Below are 22,916 nucleotides of genomic sequence, written 5' to 3' on the forward strand. Positions count from 1 at the left end.
GCTTTGTAGTTTTGTTTTGTTTTTAGGAGTTTAGTGTTTAAGCGGACGATGGCGGAGATTAGTTGCACTTATCTGATTGTGGGAGGTGGGATTGCCGGGGTTTCGTGCGCGGAAGCGCTCGCGTTTTGGGCCGATGCTCGGGATAGTGTGGTGTTGCTGGCGGAATCGTCGCTGGTGAAGGCGGCCACGAACGTGGTGTCGCTGGGGAAGGTCCTGACCAAGTTCGACGTTGAAGAGAAGGACGGGAGTAGTTTGGGTGGGAACATTCGGGTGTTGGAAGATCAGCTGGACCGGGTTGAGAGTGAGGGACACTTTGTGAGCACGAGTAGTGGGAAGAGGATCAACTATCGATATTTGTGTCTGTGTACCGGAGCACGTCCCAAGCTGATCGGGGACAATCCGAACGTGATTGGGATTCGCGACACGGAGTCGGTGCAGGAGTTTCAGAAGCGGGTCAGCAACGCCACCCGACTGGTCGTGGTCGGGAATGGAGGCATCGCGTCGGAGTTGGTGTACGAAATCAGCGGGATTGAGGTGCACTGGGTTGTTAAGGACGAGTACATCAGCTCGACGTTTGTCGATTCCGGTGCGGCGCGGTTCTTCCAGGAGCGACTCACGGAGAAGGTCCAGGAGAAGACGGTCCTAAAGCGGATGCGATACTCAGAGGAGAAGGCGGGTAGTTCGTCGCGACGAGGAGCTGCACTGGGACCGGATTGGCACCGCACTGTGGACATTTCCGGCAAGTTGGAGCACGTACCAGACTCGGTCAAGATTCACTACGCTGTGGAAATAAAAGAGCTTGCAGCTCAAAGTGAAGGCTTCCCGGTAAAACTGACCCTGTCCAACGGGGAAGTCATCGAGTGCGACTTTGTCGTGTCCGCGACGGGGGTCACTCCGGCGATCAGCTTCACTTGCGATCGCGAGTTCGCTCTCGGTCCGGACGGCGGCCTCCTCGTCAACTGGGAGATGGCCACATCCCTGCCGGAGGTTTACGCCGCCGGGGATGTCTGCAGTGCCGGCTGGGACCCCGCCCAGCACTGGTTCCAGATGCGCCTGTGGACGCAGGCCCGCCAGATGGGAGCGATGGCCGCGCGGGCCATGGCGGCCAAACGGGCCGGCGAGACGATCTACCAGGACTTTTGCTTCGAGCTGTTCAACCACGTGACGCAACTGTTCGGCTACCAGGTCGTCCTGCTGGGACGGTACAACGGCCAGGGGCTGAACGACAAGTACGAGGTGCTGCTCCGGATGACGCCCGGCCTGGAGTACATCAAGTTCGTTCTGGTTGACGGGCGACTTCAGGGCGCGATGCTGATCGGCGAAACGGGACTCGAAGAAACGTCCGAAAACTTGATCCTGAACCAGCTGGATCTGACGCCGTACGGGGACGACCTGCTCGATCCCAACATCGACATCGAAGACTATTTTGATTAGTGCACTAGTTTCAAGGAATAAAAATAACAAAAAAGTTAAGCAAAAGAACCTCACTTCGATGACAATCTTCCGTTTACTTCCGGCCAACATCCGCAATCAAATATCTTTATAAAAGAAAAATGCACCACACAGTTGCTACTACAAATAAATTTACACTGGTTACGAAGGTTAAATTACTGACAATTTTGCGCGCTTTCAACAACTTTAATTTTTCGCCTCCTCCTTCTCCTCCACCTCCTCCGCTTCCGGCCGATCGTGCAGGTTGAACAGCTTCGCCACCTCGTTCAAATCGTCGTACCGCGTGTGCTGCGCCACAATCTTCCGCGCCGTCCCGATCCGGTTGAAAATGTTCCACAGCAGCACCCCGACGACCTTCTCGTCCCGCAGGTAGAATATCACGCCCTTGTTGAAGTCGTCCGCGTCTTCGCGCGCAGGTTCCGCAGGTTTCGATGGCATCGCTTCCGCCTTCACAACGCTGGTGTGGTTCAGGACCGAGGAATTCGACGGGGTTTGGGTCGCCGAAGCAGGAATGATGGTGGCGTTGGCCGCCTGCAGCTTTTCGCTCGTGTCCGGGATGATTTGGGCGGGGCTGGCCTTGGCAAAGACCGCTACCGTGGGGAGCGCCGAGTCGATGATGCCGATCGCTTCGTAGCCGATTTTCGGGCCCAGGTCCGACCAGAACATGCTCTGGTGGGTGTACGGTTTGTCTGGAAGGAAGGGATTTGATTTTATTTGATCTTCTTCAAAAAGTTAAACACCTTGATGACGATGGCAAAATTTAGATCATCGATCTTGATCTTTAAACTGTTCTTTAAAATATAACATTTAAAAAAATACAAAATTTAAGACGCTTGAAATTAAAAATACTTGAAATAAAACAAAATTAACGAATCAAAAAAACCAGCAAACATGTAAACTATAAAAATTTCGTTGTTTTTTTCTCCGAAATCAGGAATTCGCTTTAAATATTTCAGTGTTGGAATTCTCACGCTCTCGCAAGAAACATTCCTCTCTATCAAGTCTTCGCCGCGAGTCGAGAGCAACTCGGCGATTGCCCGTGCTCTCCTCCATTCGCAAACGAGCCAGCTCGCGAGCCAGAATTGCCTGCGAGTAATAAGTAACTTCTTCTCGCTCGAATTCCAACACTGAAATTTTTAAAATCAACAAAAGTCAGCAGGGTGTTGTAACTCTTAAAAATTAAATATAAAACAAAAATACTTTATACCTGAAAAAAATCAAAGTAAACACTCTGTTCCAAAAATCTATGCATTCAAGAAAGAATTTTAAAACTTAAAAATCAAAAAAGCTAAAAATTTAATAAAAATGCCTTCAAAATTCTATAAATTTGAGATCCCAAGTATAGCATATTAAAACACTCACTTCTTTTTTCTATTCAAAAAAATCAGCTTTAAAATAAAAAAAAATTAAGCCAAAAATTCTTCATTTCAGCTCATCAATTCTTAAATTCAAAAAAGAAAACCTCAAAAATTCAGAAACTTTAAAAACCTAAAATATCAAAATTTGGATATGCTAATATTTTTTTGGTGGAAAAAAAATAATAAGTCATAAATTAAGTCCTAAAAGTCCGTCTTCAATTTTAGCAAGGCATGCCAGATAACAATTTTGTTTTTATATTTAGATAAAAAAAAATAAAAAATAAATCGACTGTGACGCTATCAATCAACTGTGGCCCATGACAAACAAAATGCTTTCTGTCAAGAACAGAGTTCCCAAATGACCCGGTTAGGCTAGGTTCACCAATAAAATTGGTTCGGCTTAAGCCTCCTTTTGGCTTAGGCTAGTGGGAACACTGGTCAAGAACAGTAACGTTAAAACAAGATTTTTTTAAACTGGAAAAATAAAATTCCAAAATAAGTAAATTTCTAATTTCTATCCTTAAAAAATGTGAGATGCTTTAAGTAGAAAAATCTCAGACTGTAAATTTTTTTTATTGCAATTCCGTCGTGAAACTACTTACTTTTCCTGTCATTCTTGAACGACGAAATAGCCTACTTTTCTGTACCAAAAATAACAGAATCGAATAGCAACAATTTTCAAAATAAATGCTGAAAAGTTCTACTTTTCAGCACTGAAATGGGTCCTGAAAAGTTGAACTTTTCAGCACTTGTTTCGAAAAGAAACACTTTTCAATTTTTTTTTGATTTAAACGATTTATTGACAAAATACATGAAAATTCGACTTAAAATTTCACTCAATGGGTGTTTTTCGAAATTGCAAAAAATGTTGTATGGAACTCGTTGCAAAACTTGATTTTTTCAGCACTTGTCGTATTTATCCAACTCGGTGAACCTCGTTGGATAAATGTACGACTCGTGCTGAAAAAATCCTCTTTTTGCAACTTGTTGCATAAACTACTATTTAATTAAATTTCTGGATTTTTTTCCTGAAAAGGTCCTTAAAAACTAAAATGTATTTGTTTACTTTTACTGGGTATTTTTGAATCGACTTGTGTCACGAGTATTTAAAAACACTCAAAAAGCCTAGTAAAAAGATAAAGAAAATTTTGTAACATGCAAAAACTCTACATTTCAACTATTTAAAATTTCCTTGATAAAACACTTAAAAATCCACAAAAAAATATTTTTAAAAATTTCAAAATTCTATACAAATTGAACTTGAAAATCGATTTTTTTTTATTAAATTGAAATACTTTAAAGCTCTAAAATTGCAAAACAAAAATATTGAAATTTAAAATTTAGAAACTCTTAATTTTTTAAATAACATTAAATTTAGAAAGCTAGAAATAAGACTCCTAAAACAAAAACATTGTTTATAAAAGCCAAAATTGTATTTTTTTTTTCATGAAGAGGTAGATAGAAAAAAAAGTTTTTTTTTTCCACTATCGGGCTATTTTTTCATGTTTTTTTTAGTTAGAAAAATGACATTAACAAAGGTCAAAATATTCAAATGGTGAACAAGGACTACTCACTCTTTCCGGCCATGTTTTCCCCGGCAAGTCGTCCCGAGACGACCGCGTGGTCGTGATGTTCTACCCGTCGTCGTCCCAGCTTGGGGTCGTAGAAGCACGCGGCATCACCGGCCACGTACAGATGTGATCGTGCCCGCAACTCGGCGTCCACCACGAAACCTCCCATCGTAGGATCAACCTCCAAGTTCGACGTCTTTGCCAAGTCCGTGTTCGGCTCGGAACCAACGGCCACGATCGCGTGATCAACCACCAAACTGCTATCGTCCGTCAGCGTCAGCTTGAGCTTCTTGTCCTGCACTTCGACGGCCTTGATCTGCGTCTTGGGCCAAACCTTGACGCCCTCCTCGCGAACGCGATCCGTCGTCCACTGGCTAAGATATTCCGGCAAGATCTTGCCCATGTTTCCCTCCTCGTGGAACAGCTGGTAAACTTCGAGGTTCTTCTCCCGGATGTCGCTGAACTTTGCCAACGCGCAGGACATTTCACTGCCGAGGAATCCCCCACCGACGACGGCCACCTTACTGCCTGGCTTCAACTTCTGGCTTAGTTCTTCAAAGTCACTCACACTCTTGAACATCGTCAGATGTTCTTTGACGGCCAGCGGCGCCGACTCGAACACCGGCAGATTCTTCGGCCGCGCCCCGGTCGCCAGCAGACACTCGCCGTACTTAATCTCGGTCCCATCCGTCAACACGACCTTCCGATTGACCACGTCAATCCGCTGCACCTCGTAACCCCTCGCGATGGCCACCCCTCCGTTCGGCGCCTCGGCCAGCTTCGTCGGATCGATGTAGAAGTCATCCGGCTCGTAGTAGATGCTCCGCTCGACGCCGTTCCACTGTTTAAACTTGAGCGGTTCCAGGTCCGTCTTTTCCGGGTTGAACCACAGCTCCTTGGAGAGGGGCGGTCGCATGTACGGCATCTCCGGCTCGTTGCTGATGACCAGCACTTTGGCCTTCGCGTCGTGACCTTTGATGGCGCGGAAGGCGGCAAAGCTCGCGGTTCCTCCGCCAATCAGCAGGTAGGGCACCTCACCGGGGAGGTCTTTGGACGAGGCAGGGTAGCGCTGTTTGGACTTGGTTCCTGAGCTCGTGGTGGGTTCTGGGGCGACCTGCTGCACGGTGGGTTCTCCGTCAAACAGGCCCATCTTGTAGGCGAGGCCTAATCCGCCTGCGGTCAACGCAATGGCCCCGATAATGTACGCGGTGTTGTCCTTCGACGGCGGAGGTGGCGGCGGACATGCCGGAGATGTTTTGTTCAAGTCGGGCTCCTGAAAGAGAAATCGCTGTAAAATCCTTCAATCTTGTTTCAAGAAAACGAAGAAAGTGAAATCTTTGAAGACCTTCGCTGGCGGCTGGGAAGCTTCACACTTGGGACGGGTCGTCACGTCGGAACAATCTTGCTCGCAGGAAGGTTTCTTGAGCTACCAAAATAAACGTTAATTTCCCCCAACCTAAACACAACTTCAATTCCAGAAAACCTCCGCAGCGCTCCTCTTCCCACCACAATCGCCACCCCCGTACTGAATGTCCTCCCCGATCAGCGGCACCCCAATCCGGCATCCTCCCGTCGCCGCCACTTCCTCCGAGCTACAACCCTCGTACGGCGGGCTGTAACAACCGCCGGAAGCGAGCATCTTCCGGCGTCGCGCCGCCAACTCCTTCGCCATCGAGTCATTTACCTTTTTCGAGAACCAGCGCCGACTGTACGTGCACCCTCCGGATGTCGTCCCACCTGGGGAGCGTGAAAAATCAATAACATTACATCAGTCGACGAATAACCTAGAAAAATTTCAAAATCTCTCACCAGCAAAGTACTTTTTCGTGCCGATCGCAGCCACCCTTGGGCGGAGCTGCCCGATCGTCAGTCGGGAAACGGCCAACATTGCTGCAATTTAGGCGGAAGCGGCTTCCTTTCGATCGAATGGTAATACTTATCAACACTTGCGCAATGTTTCGCTGTTTTTTCGAGAAAATCGCGAAAAATTCTTGTTTTGCTGCTGCTGCTTGAGCAGAATCTCCTCCACTGACTGACAGTGGGCTGCTGCGATTTGAGCGAGGAGAAAAATCGATAAGAGAAACGTCAAAATTTCAATGTTTTTGTCAGCGGCGAGCTTCGTATAAAAAGGTGTGAATTGCGTTCGTTTCTGAAGGGAAAACATATTTATAATTTTTACACTGAATTAAATTCACTTCTTTTTTTACATAATAGGCAATCAAACGTCATAATTACCCCCCACTAGAGGGCGCTGAAACTCGGGGTGATGTTTTCATTATAACCTACAGCGAGTAAGTTGGTTTGAAATTTGAAATTGTTTTATTTCATCATAAAATCGACATTAATAGCAAATTATACCATTTTCAGGTAAGAAATAAATAGCTTAATTGATATAAACGAAAATATTTTTGTGATGGCCGATTTAACCTGTTCATTATCTGATTCAAAATAAGGGAATGTTTTAATCAACCAAAACCTAACTAATCAATTGTGAATGTAGATTATTCAAGTGGACAAATATTTTTTAAAGTCACTTCTACCATAAAAGCAAAGCTCTGCTTGAAAAATGGTAATTGGAATGATTTTCAAAATTTGCAATCTAACCTCATTCTCGCGTTTTCAATCCGGATCTCAGAATTTTCAATGAAAAAGGCAACTTAGCAAAAAAATCAAAAAGTCAATCGATAGAACTTTTTATTTCTTACCTCCTGTTAACTTTATTTTATTCCAAAAGATCAATTTTCTTTTAAAAAACATTAAAATAGTTTTCACTCGCCTTTGCACTTATCGCGCAAAAACGTAAACGTAACCTTGCACCAAAGTTCTTCTACTCGAATGTAGGTGGCGAATCGAGTTTCTAGCTTTGGTTTTGGGGGCCTATTTGAGCGAGGGGAAAAATCGATAAGAAAAACGTCAAAATTTCAATGTTTTTGTCTGCGGCGACGGCGAGGTTCGTATAAAAACACCCTTACCAAAAATCATGATTTTTTGAATTCCAAATCCCACTTTTCATACAAATTTTTCAGTTCAACCCATATAACCATTTTTATGGTTGTAGTACCTGAACTCAAAAAATCGTATGAAAAGTGGGATTTGGAACTCAAAAAATCATGATTTTTGGTACACCCTTACCAAAAATCATGATTTTTTGAGTTCCAAATCCCACTTTTCATACGATTTTTTGAGTTCAGGTACTACAACCATAAAAATGGTTTTATGGGTTGAACTGAAAAAATCGTATGAAAAGTGGGATTTGGAACTCAAAATATCATGATTTTTGGTAAGGGTGTAAGGGTGAAGGTGAGAATCGAGTTCGTTTCTGAAGGGAAAATATAGATTATAATTATTACACTGAATTAAATTAACTTCTTGTTTTAAACGAGTTTAAACACATATCGATGGAAGATCGAGAAATTACGATCGAATGATCGACAAATTACGATCGAGTGCTAGATCCAAAAAAAAAGCAAAGTAATCCACTCTAACAACCCCCGGGTCTTTTGTGGTCTCTGTTGCAAGTTTCTACTCATTTCTAGGCGTCCGAAGGTTATGTGTGGTGAGTCACCGAAAACCTCTTTTACGCAAATGGACCGACGTTATACTTCCCCATCCGATAGAAGGCCAGGAGGATAGGCGGGAATCGAACGCGCCCCATAGCGACTAAGGGATCGGCAGCCGAAGCCGCTAACCACCGCGTTAGGAGGCCCTGCTAGAACCACCAGTATTGAAAAAAGCAACTCCGACTCCGGCTTCGGCTTACGCTCTTCAAAAGGACCCGACTCCACAGCCCTGATTTCAATCATTTTTTTTTTTATAATAACGAACTTTTGTGGAGGTCAAATGGTTGCTTTATTTCAACTATATCTACGAACCGTCAAAAACGTGAAAAGAAAAAAGTCAAACAAATCGTATTTGTTCTATCAAAGAAAAACATCATCAGAAAACCCTTTTCCTTCTCAAAAGGAATCGTTATCAGTCAGTAACAACAAAAAAAAAGCAATATCCACCCCCTTCAAAACTTCAACAGATAAACATCCCCGTCCATCGCGATCTCCGCCGCCACGACGTACCCCTGCTGCTGCTGCTGCTGGCCCAGCTTGCCCTTGGCGCTCTCCAGGTCCTTCAGCTTGCACGTGTGCGCCGTACAGGAAAAGTTCAGCTCCGGCGTCATGGCGCGAATCGCCGCCCGCTTCACCGTGGCCACGTTCCCGTAGTCGACGAACTGCACCATGAAGGCGCCGGCGCTGTCCGGCGGCGTCAGACAGAGCGCCCGGTACCAGCGCTTGTCCGCGTCGTAGATCGCCACGCACAGCTCGTCCACCCTGAGATTTTTTTTTTTAAATGGTTAGTTTTGAAGATTGAGAGATGTTGTTGTTGGGGACTTACTCCGGATCGTAGCCGTCCCCGCCGATGGTCGCCGCAATCTTGTTGACCGTCGTGTCCAGCTTGTCGTAGTGGGCGGCATTTTCCTCGTCGAACACGCACACGGTGATGATGCCGCGGCCCACGTCGCTGTCGTCCAGGATGGACAGCTTGACGTTCGGCGTGCCCGCCGGCAGTTTGACCAGCTTGAGGTCGTTGTAGGTGAGCTTGGTGGGGGTGGTGGCTGCGGCGGCGGCCGCAGCAGCAGCAGCCTTGGCCTGTTCCTCCGCCAACTTTCGCTTCTCGGCTTCCATGCGTTCCTGCTCGGCCTTCTGGCGTTCGATTTCCGCTTCCTGTTCGCGCTTCTTACGCTCAGCTTCGGCCTTGGCTTGCCGTGCAGCTTCCTCCTCCTGTTCGCGCTTGAGCTTCTCCGCTTCGGCCTTCTTTCGCTCGGCTTCGGCCGCCTCGTTGAGCTTCTTGTCGTGGTTCTCCAGCAGCAGGGCACCCAGCGAGCGGTTCATGTTCAGGTCGATCAGCTTGACGCCGTCGTACATGTACGACTTGCTCTCGAACAGCTGCTTCAGGAGACGTTTGGCGGACCGCAAGTCTTGCAGCTGCTCGATGATCAGTTCGGGGTTCTTCACGGCGGTTGGATCTAGGTCGCGGATTTTGACCTTCATCGGGTAGACCGGCAGGTTGCGGATGAACCCGTTGGCGCCGTACAACTTGTCCGCGGGGACCGTTTTGATGGTGCCGTTGTCCAGATCGAGGACTTCGACGGCGTTCGCGGAGACGACCTTCAAGACTCGAGCCCGGTAGGGCATCGCGAGTTCATCAACGCCAACAATGACATCGTTGGGCTTGGGCGGTGCCGTAAGCGGCTTCAACACTGGGAGGATCGTTTGTAGCAGCTCGGTGTACACGTTGATCTTGTCTTTGGGGCACACGATCACCGTGGACGCGTCCAGAACGGACGTAATCCGGACGATGCTTTTGTCCTGCGGGATGTGCGGCCAGTAGTTGATGTCGACCTGCTTGAGGTCGCAGACAAAGTTCCGGAAGGTGACCTCGGCAAGCTGGCGCTTTCCCTCGACGTCCTTGAGGGTTGCCTTCATGGTGCGAGTCTGCTGATCGTACGAAAGTCGCTCAAAGCCGAAGGCAAAGCTTGGCAGGTAGCACCGCTGCTTGAACTCGAGCTCCTTCATGATGACCCGCGAGAGGTCCATCTGCAGAACGAGGTACGGCTTCTGTCTGTATTCCTCCGGCAGCGCTCGGATCTGCTTCTCGTCCGAGATGAGCTCGACCGTTCCGTTGTCCACCGTGTAAAACAGCCAGTTTTTGTCGTGCTGCTCCACGACCAGTCCCCGGGACCAACCGTCGTCCGCGGTCTCGATACAAACCAGATCGCCAATCTTAAGCTTATCGGCCAACGGCAAGAACTGCTTCGGAGCCAACTCCGGCAGCTGGGTGTACAGCACCTTCATGGTCGGCTTCACCACGGCACTGGTCACCATGACCAAGGCCGTGCGCGACGACAGAATCGCAATAATTCCCCCCTCGCCGAACTTGTCCTCGGCGGAGCCCAGCATGTCCAGCAGGTACGGCGTCACCGGTGGCTGCACGATCTCCACCAGCTTACGGCCATCAACCACCGCAGCGTCCTTCATCCGAATCAGGATGCGCTCGTTGACTTCGAGCGGATGGCTCAAATTGACGATCTCCACCTGAAACGCGAACGCGCGCAGATTCTTCATCAACAGCAGCGGCGGTCGCAACTCCGTCGACGGAATGACCAACTCGTTGCCGTAATCGATCAGCCGAACCTTGAGCAAGCCCTTCGACGGGACGGTCTTTTCCAGCACCACAACCCGGTAGAAGTAGTTCTCGTACGGCGCCGCGTAGATGCCTTCGACCTGAACCTCATCATACTTGACCGGTTCGCCGGCCGCGCCCAGCTGCTGGTTGATGTCGTTCAACAGCTTGTCGCTATCCGCCTCGTAACTGGCCAACATGACCCAGGCCCGGTTCGACCCAACCAGACACTGAACGATCACCTCAAACGGCTCCCCGACGGGCTTCTCGATCGGAAAGTGCAACAGCCACGGCCTTGGTTGCTGCGGCACAACCTTCACTTCCGGCGAAGCCGCCGCCGCCGCAACGACCGGCCCAACCTTCCCCTTGTTCACCTGGTGATTCTTGATTATGTCAATCTTCAGCTTGGCCAACGATTGCGGCTTGGCCCCTCCCCCATTAACTTCAACCTGCTGCTGCTTCTCGACCTCCTGCAGCTTCATCTTGGCCACCCGCTCGACCGCATCGGCCACGGAACTGGACGGCGCCGGCGCCGTAACGGTAATCTCCTTCGAGACCGGCTCCGCCTCCGGTTCCGTAAGCTTCGCCGTAGCCTCCCGGTCCAGCGACACCTCGATCGTCCCCAGCGGAATGTTCGGCTTCCGGAGGGGCTTCAGCGCCCGGGCGTTGTTTTGCCACATCCGACCCAGGCCGGCGGCGGATATCGACTCGGTGCGCGAAACGCCCAGCACGCTCAGGTAGCTCGCGTTCGGGACCAGTTTCCTGTCAAGCAAGAGTATTTTACCATTAAAATCCTGAAACCTTTCCCAGACAGAATCTACTCACGGCAGTGCGATGCAGCTCTTTTTGTGAATCTCCCAGTCCTCGATCTGGCACTGCATCGTGCAGTAGAAAGCGAAACAGCGGCTGCACATTAGTTCCGCAGGTTTGTGGCACAGCACGCACGACTTCATCACGTTCATGTTTTTAGTTCGGTAGCTGTTGGGGAAATTCGAGAACTTTTTTCTTTCTTTTTCGAAGAAAAAAAACAAAACACGCGGTTTTTGAGGAAGAACTTTCTGAGCGCGGAGTTGAAACAGAACGTCCGAACAAGGCAAGCGTTGGGAGAACAATGCGAGGGGAAAGCTAAAGAAAAGTCAAAGAAGGACAGACGTTTCGCGAAATGCGCAGGGTAGCAAACGAGCTTTGGAAAGATCCCTTCAGAAAGGGAAAGAGGGTCGTCCATAGCCAAGGTCTTTCAAATTTAATGAACTTCAATATGTAATAGGGTCCTAAAACCAAAGAATAATTTTCTGGAGCAACCTCGGGAGCAACATTTTAAAAGAGCATAAAGGCATTTTGACAGCTGCAACTATTTAGATATTTACGGAACAACAGGTTATTTATCTATTTTATTTATCTATTTTATTTACGCAGTATACTGAACGGTAGCTGGTAGGCCAGCCGTGATTATGCTTGGCAAGAAAAATCAAATACAATATCTAGAGTAAATTTTCAAAACAATGTGAAATTTGAAAAAAATAAATAAATTCAAAATTCAAAAAATGGCTGTAAAAAAATATATGAGCAGTCTAGTGAGCAGTTCTCTACGGAATCGGTATTTTTTCTTTAATTTTAATTTTTGTATTTTTTAATCCGACTGAAACTTTTTTGGTGCCTTCGGTATGCCCAAAGAAGCCATTTTGCATCATTAGTTTGTCCATATAATTTTCCATACAAATTTGGCAGCTGTCCATACAAAAACGATATGTGAAAATTGAAAAATCTGTATCTTTTGAAGGAATTTTTTGATCGATTTGGTGTCTTCGGCAAAGTTGTAGGTATGGATATAGACTACACTGAAAAAAATGATACACGGTAAAATTTTTTTTTTGTGATTTTTAATTTATTATCGCGGGCGTCAATAATTAGAGTTCACGCGCGGTGATACGACCGCAAGATAATGATCGCATGACAGCCGCATGACAACCGCAGAACAAATTTAAAAAATTAAAAAATATAAAAATTTAAATTACAAGCCTAGGATTCAATTTTTTTATAAATTTTTTTTTTAAAATGCATTTTACACGCGCCCAGGTACTTTCCAATCGTTAGTTTTCACATAAACTTTGAAAAATATTTGCAACGACCTTACAAAACAGCAAGACAAATCTCAAACACAATAAATCCTTTAATTTAATATATTTAAAATGCTTTTACAGAACATTAAAAATTAAAATCAAAAATTCAAAAATCTAACAAAATTAGGGTGTTAACTCCTTACTACCCATTTTTATTTTTTTATTTTTTCCGTGTTAAGGAGGTAATTTTGAGCAACTTTTGTTCTACAAAAAACTTAACTTCTCTTGTTTTATGTTTTTCTTGTTTTATTTTTAGTATTTTAATTTTTATTGTTTAATTTATCTTTGTTTTTGGTGGAATTTGGCCTATTCCATCAGCTAATATCGTTACATTTTGTCTTTCTAATTTTTTCATGACTGTAAAGTTACTTTTTCAATTTTTTGCTTGTTATTCACTCTTTCTGCTCTGGAATGGCACTATTATCATATGAATTCTAAAAAAATGCGTAGAGGCAACCAACCAAAAAATACTGCATACTTCTTTTTACTTAAAATAAACGAAATGTTAGAAAAAAAACACAGGCAAAGTTGACCCCTAAAAAATTACATTTTTAAAAAACATTGGCAAAGTCACATAAAACAAGTCAAACTTCCAACCATAATATTTTCTAAAATATTAAGAGTTCTTCATTCCAATGCTTTTTAAAGAACAAAAATTGATTGAAAAATTGATTTTTGGCGATTCTTTAGATCGAAGCCCGTCTAGAGGCGGGGTTAGGTTGTAGAGGGTTAAACTTTAATACTAAACAATCCAAAATATAAACATCCTGAACATAAAACTAATAATTTTGAAAAAAAATAAAGGTTTAAACATTCCTCAAAAATCTAGTTTAATCTATCCGAACACAGACGCAGACCATCAAAAATGTATCACACTCATTGAAGCGGCCAGGCCTACTGCGTTGAGTTAACAGCAGTGAGACAGACTATATGAACGTACCATATTTCACAAAATCAACTAGAAAGGAAGGATGCGTGGATATACCATGGCGAACTTGATGGCGAACACTTAATTCATCTCCAGATGGTCGACGTGTAAACGTTAAAACAAATTGCGAACATCTTGAGAACTGCTCCACTGTTGATTAAACCAACAATCACCGAGATCACATTGATACAGGTGAAATTTGTTTAGCTCCGTTCGCAACGCCACGTGTTGATCAAACATCATCCCATCTCGCCACAAGATTTATAAGATCCACTTCTGGACCATGAAATGCCCACAGTTAAGATCAGTTATCCCGCGTGCAAAGATGAGCTTGCTTTTCAAACTGCTACTCGCGCTAAGCCTTGCCCACGTTGCCCTCTCGTGGGGTGACGAAAAACCTGTTGAAGAGGACTTTTGCGATGCCGAGTGGGACGGCAAGGTCGAGTACAAGGCGGAGGGCGAACAGGACGGGGCAACGCCGGAAGAGGAGGCGCCGGTTGATGACGGGGCTACGACGGAACAAACTGAGGAAGGATCAACTGAAGGGGGTGAGGAAACGAAAGCGGATGACGGGGATACGACGGAAGAAGCTGGAGAGGGGTCAACTGAAGGGGGAGAGGAACCTACAGGAAAGGATAAAACGCCAGAAGAAAAGCCTTCGAAGGCTTCTAAAGAGGACGAGCGAGGCGATCCTCGGAATACTTACCAGAAGTCGACTGAACTTGTTCGGGCTGCCGCAAATGTTGACGATATTCAGGACGGATATCTGAAGGGATCGCTGAACAACCGACTTCAGGAACACATTAGAAACCCTATTATTGGGGCTGCCGGCAAGTTGCCTAATTTCAAAAAGGTACAGGTAAATTACTTCAATAAGTGTAAGGTCTAAAAAGTAACATTTTTGAACTTCCAGATTGAGCCCTGCTTCAAGACTTTGCAGCAGGACCTGAAGAAGGAGATCGAAGCTTCGAAGAAGGAATTCGCAGACTGCAAGAAGAAAACCGAATCCTCGTACGAGTGCATGGTCAAGATGGAACCCGGGTTTGCGGCGCACGTTAAGACGATCGGCGAAAAGATCGTGCAGTGCATGAACAAGTCGAAATAATGTTTAACGATAGCGCGCGCATTTTTGCATGCCCTTTATTTTGGAATATATAACTTGCTTGCACTGCTGTGTTGGCCACTTGCGGGCCGGGCAAATGTGTCACATGATTTTGTTTCTTGGGACATTTTCTACTTCAACGTTTGTTAGTGTGTTTTTGTGTTCTTCCTAGGTTTTACCAGCTAAGCCTAAATTGAAATAAAGAGGGGAGGAGGTTTTCAGTGTGTTAAAAGAGGGTAAGGAAGGTTGAGGCGTTGATTAAATATAATATAATATTTATATGCTGCATACTCCTAAGTAGTTTGGGTCGACGCAGGTTGCCACACACACACACTTAGTGATCTTCAACGGGCAACTTTTCACCGCCGAGGATCGCCTTGATGTCTTCGGCGTCCAGCGTTTCGTACTTGAGCAGTGCCTCGGCCAGCGCTTTGTGCTCCTTGGCGTGCTGCTTCAGGATGCTCTTGGCGCGTTCGTAGCTGTCGTTCATGATCTTCTTGATCTCCAGATCGACGGCTTCGACCGTCGACGCCGACAGGACCTCCGTCGGGGCGCCAAAGCTCTTCGAAGACTCGATCGTACGCAGACCGACCCGCTCGGACATGCCCCACTCGCGAACCATGTGCGACGCGATCGACGTCGCCTGCTTCAGGTCACTGCTGGCACCTGGAAGAATCAATTTCAATGCTACAATTCCCAAAATCAAACTCAACTCAAACCTACCGGAAGTGATCTTATCGGCGCCAAAGATCAACTCCTCGGCCGCCCGCCCACCCATCATCGTGTCCATCATGGCCAGCAGCTGTTGCTTGGTGACGTGGTACCGCTCCTTCTCCGGGATGTAAGCGGTGTGGCCGAGGGACGGCCCACGTGGCATGATTGTAACCTTGTGCAGCGGATGGGATTCCTAGAAAAAATTCAACCCCACTTATCAACCAAATCACTAAAAAAGCAACGATCAAAGCAACCCCACCTTGGTGTAGTAGGCGACGATCGCGTGGCCACCCTCGTGGTACGCCGTGATCTTGTTCGCCTCCTCGTCCGGCAGGCGGGACTTGCGCTCCGGGCCCATAAGTACCTTGTCGCGGGCGTTCTCCAGGTGCTTCATGCCCACCGTTTCGGCGCCGTCGATGGCCGCTCTGTGTGCGTGTGTGAATAGTTTAAAGTTATCAGACGGTGATGTTTTTAAATCCACAATATTTTATTTTTAATTTAATTAAAAAAAAAACAATTTACTGGACTCCAAATTTCTTTTTTTTTAATGCTCAGGAAGTTGATTTAAGTAACTGAAGGAGCTATTACACTACGGCTAACAAACAAACTCGCACTTTTTGACAGTTTGCCTGGATGGACATATGGAATCAGTGGAAGATTTTGTATCAAATTAAAAAATCCAAACATAAAATCAGGACTCAAAAAAAATAAAAAATAAAAATGCAAACCAAAATAAAATTTAGAAATTGAAAAAAAAAGAATTTAAAACACAAATATTCAGAAAAAAACGGAGCTTAAAATAAAAAAAAATCCCTTATTAAAAAAATCAAAGCATGAAAAATATTTATAGAAATGCAAAAAATTGAAAATCTAATATTTCCATGAATTTGAAAAATCTTATATAAAAACATTGTAAATTTCTAAAATGTGAAATTTATTTCAAACATCTAAAAATTTAAAATATTAAATTTAAAAATTCAGACCTACAAAATAAAAATATTCATGAAAAAATCAAAATTTTAAAAATCAAGAATTTTAAAAAAAGATTACACTCAACCCCCAGTGGTTGGTCACTTTTTCGTTTGACACTTTTTCAGTTTGTACCCCGTTGGTTGGTCAAAGTCAAACTAAAAAGTGACGAACTGTCACTTTTTACACGGCGCTCACGCACACTATCAAAAAAAAAAGTTTGGTAGTGTGTGTGAGCTCCGTGTAAAAGGGGTTTCAAACTAAAAAGTGACCCCGTTCGTTTGACAACAGTTGGTGTCAAACCATCAGGGTTTGAGTGTAGTCCTAAATTTGAAAAAAAAAACAAAAATTGAAAAAAATGCGGGAATTTAAAATCTAAAAATCCAAAAAACTAAAATGAAAAAAAGTTATTTAGAAATGCAAAAATTCAAATATCAAAGAGATCAAAGGATTTTAAAATACTAAAATGAAAATAAAAAGAAACAAAACATCTCAAAATTTAAAATTTTGAAAAATTCAGAAATTCAGAATACGAAAAAACATAAAAATAAAAATTTGAAAATACAGTCGACTCTCTGGTTGTCAATATCCAAGGGACCGTCGAGGAAGAGAATCATCTGTTTACAGATGCAAAATGAAGACTCGACTGAAAATATTTTTTTCTTGATACCCAGCTATGGGGAGAGACATGGCAACGTCCATCAAACAAAAACAAACAAATGTCAAACACCCTTCAAAGCTTCGTTTCGCCAAGAAAAATGTCTATGCAAGCCATGAGAAAGTGAAATTATTGACAACCGGAAGAGATTTTTAAAGCAAACAGAATCCAAGGGACCGTCGAGGAAGAGATCCCTCAAGCAAGGGAAAATATCGAGGAATGAAGATAATTGAAGTATGCAGATTGAAGGGACTGAAGAATTCATCGATAGATGGAGAATTATTGATATCGAGAAGATCGACAGCCAGAGAATCGACTGTACAAAGTTTTTGCGCTGCTTAGCATTGTAACTTCATAAAAGTTCAAAATATTTTTAAACAAGCCCAAACATGCTAAATATGATTATCAATGCAGAAAAAGGCGTTTTAGATTGTTTTGAGTTGATTAGGTTTATATTTCCATTGAAATTATCCAGTTTTATGAAAACAAAAATTTTGCCCCCGGATTTTTCGAACCAATTCTGAAAGAGTGGGCGACATAAACTTTGAACAATATTTACAACGGCCTTTCAAAATTCACTACTAAAAAATGCAGATATTTAGAATCTTAAAAAATCTTAAAAATTTTAAGAAAAGTTGTTTAGAAATACAAAAGTTCAAAAATCATAGATTTTCAAAAGAGATCAAAGTTTTCTTTTAAAAATTACTAAATTAAAAAGAAACCAAACCTCAAACATTTAACAATATTTGTGAAATTATTGAACAATATTTACAACGGCCTTTCAAAATTCACCACTAAAAAATGCAGATATTTAGAATCTTAAAAAATCTAAAAATTTTAAGAAAAGTTGTTTAGAAATACAAAAGTTCAAAAATCATAGATTTTTAAAAGAAATCAAAGTTTTCTTTTAAAAATTACTAAAATAAAAAGAAACCAAACATTTCAAATCTTGAATTTGAAAATTCAGAAATTCAAAATACAAATATTAATAAAAGTGAAAATACAAAAAAAAAAATCAGGAATTTTTAAATTTAAAAATTGAACGATCCGTTCCTAACTGGACTCGGTCGTTGGAAACGACCGTCGGCTCAACGACCGTCGAAATAGGCGGCGGGCCAGATGCGGGCATACAAATGTCAAAACCTCTCCCCCCTCACTTCGTCTCACCATCCAGCTGCTGCTTTGTTGACAAACAAACCTAGCGCGCGGTCGCATGATGGCGGTATCGTGCCAGAATGAGGGGTGATCATGCTGTTAAAAATGAAACTTTTTTTCAAGAAAAACATTTTTTTCCGATTGAATTAAAAATTTGCGAGCGAGTTTCAACAATTATTGCTGATGTCGGAGAAGTGATTAAAGATCAAAATTTTGATCCATGATTTTTTATAGAATTAAACTTTTTCACATCAATTGGGAACCCCTAGGTCTATTCACGACCGTTTCCAATGACCGTGAGAAGATGCCAGAAAATCCAGCTATGAGCTGAATCCACAATATTCAAAAATTTAAAAAGATCCACAGCTGAAAAATGCAAAAATTTAAAATCTTAAAAAAAACTAAATAAAAAAAAAAGTTGTTTAGTAATAAAAAAAACCAAAGATTTTTAAAATACTAAAATTAAAAACGAAAAAAAAATTAAAATCTTGATTTAAAAAATTCCGAAATTTAGAATATCAATATTTTTTTTTGCAGACCGAGGTGGGACAGCTATGATCAAGTCGGTCCAAGTCCGGTTGTGTAAATTCAAAATACCAATATTCATAAAAAAAAATAAATACAAAAAAAACAAGAAGTTTTGAATTGAAAAATCCAAAAATTTAAAATATCCACAACTGAAAAATGCAGAAATTTAAAGTCTTTGAAAAATTTAAAATAAAAAAAAGATTGTTTAGAAATACAAAAATTAAAAAATCAATAATTAAAAAATTCTGGCACAAAAAAATATAAAAAAAAAATATAAAATTTCAAAATATTAGACAATTTAAATACAGTTCGTACTCGATCATCCAAAGTTCTGATTGATTGATTGATTTTTTTTTCGGTAGGAAAAGCCACCAAAGCAGTAGCACCAAACATTTACATCATTTTAATACAATATATACAATACATTTTAGTGTTTACAATTTCTCGCCAAAATTTCACACCGGAATCGAATCACGTATTTTTTTTTTCTCAGAATTCAGGTTTAAAATATGGCTACAAAAATGTTCTAAAGTTTCTGTTTTTAGAAAAAAATAATAGCAGTTAAGAATTAAAGAATCTTTTAATTTGGAATTTTTCGCATTTTAAAATTTTTAAACAAATTTTAGATTTTGTGAATTAAAGAATTTATAAATTTAAGTTGAATTCTTAAATTTAATTCAAGAATTAAAGAAATTTTTAATTGAAAAATGCCAACTTCATCTCACCTCAACGCCGCCTGGTTCACCATATTCTCGATGTCCGCCCCGGTAAACCCGGTCGTACCCCGCGCCAGCTGATCGATGTTGATGTCCTTGCTCAGCACCTTGCTCAGGTAGTGCGTCAGGATTTCCTTGCGGCCGGTAAAGTCCGGCGTCGGCACCACCACCTCCACGTCGAACCGCCCCGGACGGAGCAGCGCCTGGTCCAGATCGTCCCGCCGGTTGGTGGCCCCGAGCACGATGACGCCCTCGTTCTGCTGGAAGCCGTCCATCTCCGACAGCAGCTGGTTGATGGTTTGGTTCGCGTACGGGTGGAGCACCGAGTTGGTCCGTTTGGCGCCGACCGAGTCGATCTCGTCGATGAAGATTACGCACGGGGCGCGCTCCTTGGCCGCTTCTGTTGGGAGGTTTTTGGTTTAGTGAGAAATTATGTAAAATTGTTGGTGAACTTACTGAACAAATCCCGCACGCGCCGTGCGCCCTGTCCAACGAGGACCTCGTCGAACTCCGGACCGGCCGCGTGGAAGAACGGAACGCCGGCTTCGCCAGCGACGGCTCGCGCAAGCAGTGTTTTACCGGTTCCGGGCGGTCCCACCAGCAGCACTCCCTTCGGGAGCTTGCCACCCAGGTTGCTGAACTTGTCCGGATTCTTGAGGAACTCGACGACCTCCTTGAGTTCCTGTTTCGCCTCGTCGCAGCCCTTGACGTCCTCGAACGTGACGGAGATGTCCTCCGGATCGACCTCGACCTGGTTGCCGATTTGTATTCTACTGAAAGTGGGAAAGCGACGTGAGTTTCTTGGGTAGAGCAGCGAAAGGGGTTGATGGCAGACCTGAAGACGGACCCGTTCGTGGACACAAACAGGCTGATGAAGATTCCGATAAACACGACGATGATCAGCAGCTGCTGGAGCACCTTCAGGTAGCGCATGGCTTTGCCCGAGCGGCGCTCGTGGTCCGGATGGGTCGCGGTGAGGTAACCCTCGGCAAACGCGATCTTCAGCCGCTGCTTCTGCTCGTCCGCCATGGTCGGGTCGTTGACCTCGCTGAGCAGCTTGTTCAGCGGTTCGTTGTACTGCTGGGGGCTTATGGTTTGCGCGTTGAACGGAACCGGTTCGTACTTGTGGGAGATTTTCGGCGCTGGAGCCGCTGTAAGAAGAACGTTCTAAGTTACGTAATCTAGACAACCTAAGACTCAATCCCTTACCCAGTGAATCCTTGACCCGCGTAAACAGTCCCGGATTCCGCTTCATCTCGGCGCTAACCGACCGGACCGTTTTAAAGCCACGCTGTTGCACGTAGGCCAACCCTCCCCCAGGTTGCGCCAACAAACTCCGCACAATCTTATTCACCATCGCTGCGTTGAAGAAGACCGTCTCCTCGCCACCGGACACCGTCCGTCCCCGGCGTGCCTTCGGCGTCAAGCTAATACTCCACGGGACATCCTCCCGGACGCTGGCCATAACGTGGACATTGCTAAAGTGCTTCAGCAGGTTCCGCTCGATCCGGCGGGGCAGTTTCAGCTCGTACAACTGGGACTGTGGCTGCTGCTGGGGCTGTTCCACCGATCGCTGGAAGCTGTCGCAGTAAAACTGGACCAGCGAGCGCTTCAACCTACTCGAATCATGGTTCTGGGCCAGGTAGGAAGCTTCCTTCCCCTGTTGATGCTGCTGCTGCGGAGTTTGTCTGCTGGCGTGGTGCTTCTTCAGTGCAATATTACTGTGCCGTGGACCGATTTGCGACAGATGAAAGAGCAATTGCTGTAAACCAGAACGAAAATAAAACAGTCTGACGTCGTTCCGAGGGCGATTGGCGAAATTGAAAGTCTTTTCTTTCTGCCTCACAACTTACGTGCTGATGTGTGTTTACTGTAAACATGTTGACCTGCGTTTGACCTGCAAACCGTGCCGAGTTTCACGCTTTCTACGATGCTACCGGAAGCGGGGAATTGCGCGCGACACACTTTACTAGTTAAGAAACGGGGTGGACCGCTTTTTCGGGCGGTGCGGGGACTTTTCCTTGCAGCGGGTTCGAAGAATTAAATCACAACTTGAAATCCTGCGATCCGCGAGTACGTCACACAAGTTGGTTGTATAATTTGACGTTTGTGGGGAACTGTCAGTTGCTGTTTTTTCAGGCGTGTTTTTGTTTCAGTGTCAGTGTACACGTTAACATGAGTTGATCAAGTTTTGGAGAAAATTTTACAACTGGAGTTTTGACTCAAGGCAGTTTAAAAAAACACCCAAAAAGCAAAAACTGGAAATTTGGTTTATTGGACATCTTAAAAAAAAAAAAAAGAAAAAACTCCAGACATGAACAATCTAAAGTAGCTATTACACTACGGCAAACAAACAAAATCTCACTTTTTGACAGTTTTCCTGCTTTGTTTGTTTGCCTGAATGTTTGTACAAACGTCAGCCTGCATCTTGCCTTGTTTGCCGCAAACAAGTTTGCGAGTAGGGCGTCCAATTTTCCCGGGTTTTGAATTTCCCGGGAAACGGGAAAAATATTTTTGGAATCCCGGGAATTCCCGGGATCCCAGGAAATTTTTGTGTCAGTAATAAAATCTATGTTTTCATTATATTTGTTATGTTGTCAAACTTATAATCATAGAATTAGCTTAGTAATATTAATTGGTAATAATCTGCACTTAATAAAAATATTTCTTTTATAATTTGTTTTATTTGATATGAGTAAAACAGCTTTAAAAAAATCATTTATATGTCAAAAAAAAACAAAAAAAAACGACAACAAATAAAATGATACCAGTCAATGTAAAATTTTAGATAAGTTTTGAATTAATTGTTTTATATAAAACATAGTTTACAAATTAACTTCTAGTTACTACCGCCAACCGGGGGAAAAACGGGACTAAAGTCCGAATAGGTCCAGGATATTTTAGAACAATACATTTGGAAGTCGGTAGTACTAATTGTTTTGTTCTGTTCCTGTTTTAACCAAAGTCATTAAAAAAATTATGCATTTTTTTGCTTAAATAACTGTCTTTATTCGATACATTTGTCCTTATTTGCCCCATATGCCTGTGTTTGATAAAAAAAAAGCATATGAGATTTTTGTTCAAATTTAAAATCGTAAATATATGTCAATATATCCAGTCTTTAAAAAAAATAAAAGAGAAAAAAATTAAAGCGGACCTATTAACTAAAATTATAATAATTTTCCCTAATAAGCCAAATTAATACTGATATTTGCCGAATACATATTTTAATGCATTTTATTGATTACCTAGTATTCAACTGTTCATATATCTTAATGCTTTTTATCGATTACTTAGTATTCGACTGTTCTACTATTTCCACAACCAAATCTAAATTTCCTGACCAAAATATGATTATTTTTTCAATTTCGGGAATTCCCGGGACAAATTATAGAAAATCCCGGGATTCGGGAATTCCCGGTTTTTGAAAAATCCCGGGATTTCTGTCCCGGGAATTCCCGGGATGGACGC

General features: G+C 43.6%; 4 protein-coding genes across 6 annotated transcripts; 2 read left to right on the plus strand and 2 right to left on the minus strand.

Annotated features, from left to right (window-relative positions):
- The first annotated feature begins 48 nt into the window (after positions 1-48).
- On the plus strand, positions 49-1,450 carry LOC120421171 (pyridine nucleotide-disulfide oxidoreductase domain-containing protein 1). The gene has a single exon (XM_039584365.2). The coding sequence runs from the start codon at positions 49-51 to the stop codon at positions 1,432-1,434; it is 1,386 nt and encodes a 461-aa protein (XP_039440299.1). The 3' UTR covers positions 1,435-1,450.
- A 38-nt stretch (positions 1,451-1,488) lies between these two features.
- Positions 1,489-11,631, minus strand: LOC120421150 (uncharacterized). The gene is made up of 8 exons (XM_052708997.1): positions 11,381-11,631; positions 8,768-11,317; positions 8,399-8,703; positions 6,191-6,271; positions 5,865-6,118; positions 5,727-5,807; positions 4,385-5,654; positions 1,489-2,141 (listed from the first exon to the last, which is right to left on the minus strand). The coding sequence occupies exons 1-8, from the start codon at positions 11,515-11,517 to the stop codon at positions 1,639-1,641; spliced, it is 5,181 nt and encodes a 1,726-aa protein (XP_052564957.1). The 5' UTR covers positions 11,518-11,631; the 3' UTR covers positions 1,489-1,638.
- A 2,267-nt stretch (positions 11,632-13,898) lies between these two features.
- On the plus strand, positions 13,899-14,815 carry LOC120421132 (30 kDa salivary gland allergen Aed a 3-like). Of its 2 annotated transcripts, none has more exons than XM_039584294.2 (2): positions 13,899-14,462; positions 14,517-14,815. In XM_039584294.2, exons 1-2 carry the CDS (start codon positions 13,929-13,931, stop codon positions 14,706-14,708), a joined length of 726 nt encoding a protein of 241 aa, XP_039440228.1. In that variant the 5' UTR covers positions 13,899-13,928; the 3' UTR covers positions 14,709-14,815. The 2 variants fall into 2 exon arrangements, with proteins under 2 accessions (XP_039440228.1, XP_039440229.1); XM_039584295.2 differs by having other exon boundaries at positions 13,901-14,456.
- LOC120421131 (ATP-dependent zinc metalloprotease YME1L) lies at positions 14,711-21,541 on the minus strand. Of its 2 annotated transcripts, none has more exons than XM_039584293.1 (8): positions 21,299-21,541; positions 20,655-21,207; positions 20,281-20,596; positions 19,902-20,215; positions 19,455-19,845; positions 15,679-15,844; positions 15,429-15,612; positions 14,711-15,371 (listed from the first exon to the last, which is right to left on the minus strand). In XM_039584293.1, exons 1-8 carry the CDS (start codon positions 21,323-21,325, stop codon positions 15,040-15,042), a joined length of 2,283 nt encoding a protein of 760 aa, XP_039440227.1. In that variant the 5' UTR covers positions 21,326-21,541; the 3' UTR covers positions 14,711-15,039. The 2 variants fall into 2 exon arrangements, with proteins under 2 accessions (XP_039440227.1, XP_039440226.1); XM_039584292.2 differs by having other exon boundaries at positions 19,902-20,218.
- Positions 21,542-22,916: the final 1,375 nt, after the last annotated feature.

The sequence above is a fragment of the Culex pipiens genome, chromosome 2 (assembly GCF_016801865.2).
Source record: "Culex pipiens pallens isolate TS chromosome 2, TS_CPP_V2, whole genome shotgun sequence".
In the NCBI taxonomy this organism is placed as follows: Eukaryota; Metazoa; Arthropoda; class Insecta; order Diptera; family Culicidae; genus Culex; species Culex pipiens.

Coding starts and splice junctions, on each gene's coding strand:
- LOC120421131 (XM_039584292.2), bottom strand. CDS start 21,325: ATGTTTACAGTAAACACACATCAGCAC. Junction 21,208..21,298: donor CAGTAAACACACATCAGCAC/GTAAGTTGTGAG, acceptor TCTGGTTTACAG/CAATTGCTCTTTCATCTGTC. Junction 15,845..19,454: donor GTGAACCAGGCGGCGTTGAG/GTGAGATGAAGT, acceptor ACACGCACACAG/AGCGGCCATCGACGGCGCCG.
- LOC120421132 (XM_039584294.2), top strand. CDS start 13,929: ATGAGCTTGCTTTTCAAACTGCTACTCGCGCTAAGCCTTGCCCACGTT. Junction 14,463..14,516: donor CTAATTTCAAAAAGGTACAG/GTAAATTACTTC, acceptor TTGAACTTCCAG/ATTGAGCCCTGCTTCAAGAC.
- LOC120421171 (XM_039584365.2), top strand. CDS start 49: ATGGCGGAGATTAGTTGCACTTATCTGATTGTGGGAGGTGGGATTGCC.
- LOC120421150 (XM_052708997.1), bottom strand. CDS start 11,517: ATGAACGTGATGAAGTCGTGCGTGCTGTGCCACAAACCTGCGGAACTA. Junction 5,808..5,864: donor GGAAGAGGAGCGCTGCGGAG/GTTTTCTGGAAT, acceptor TTATTTTGGTAG/CTCAAGAAACCTTCCTGCGA. Junction 5,655..5,726: donor CTTCCCAGCCGCCAGCGAAG/GTCTTCAAAGAT, acceptor TTTCTCTTTCAG/GAGCCCGACTTGAACAAAAC.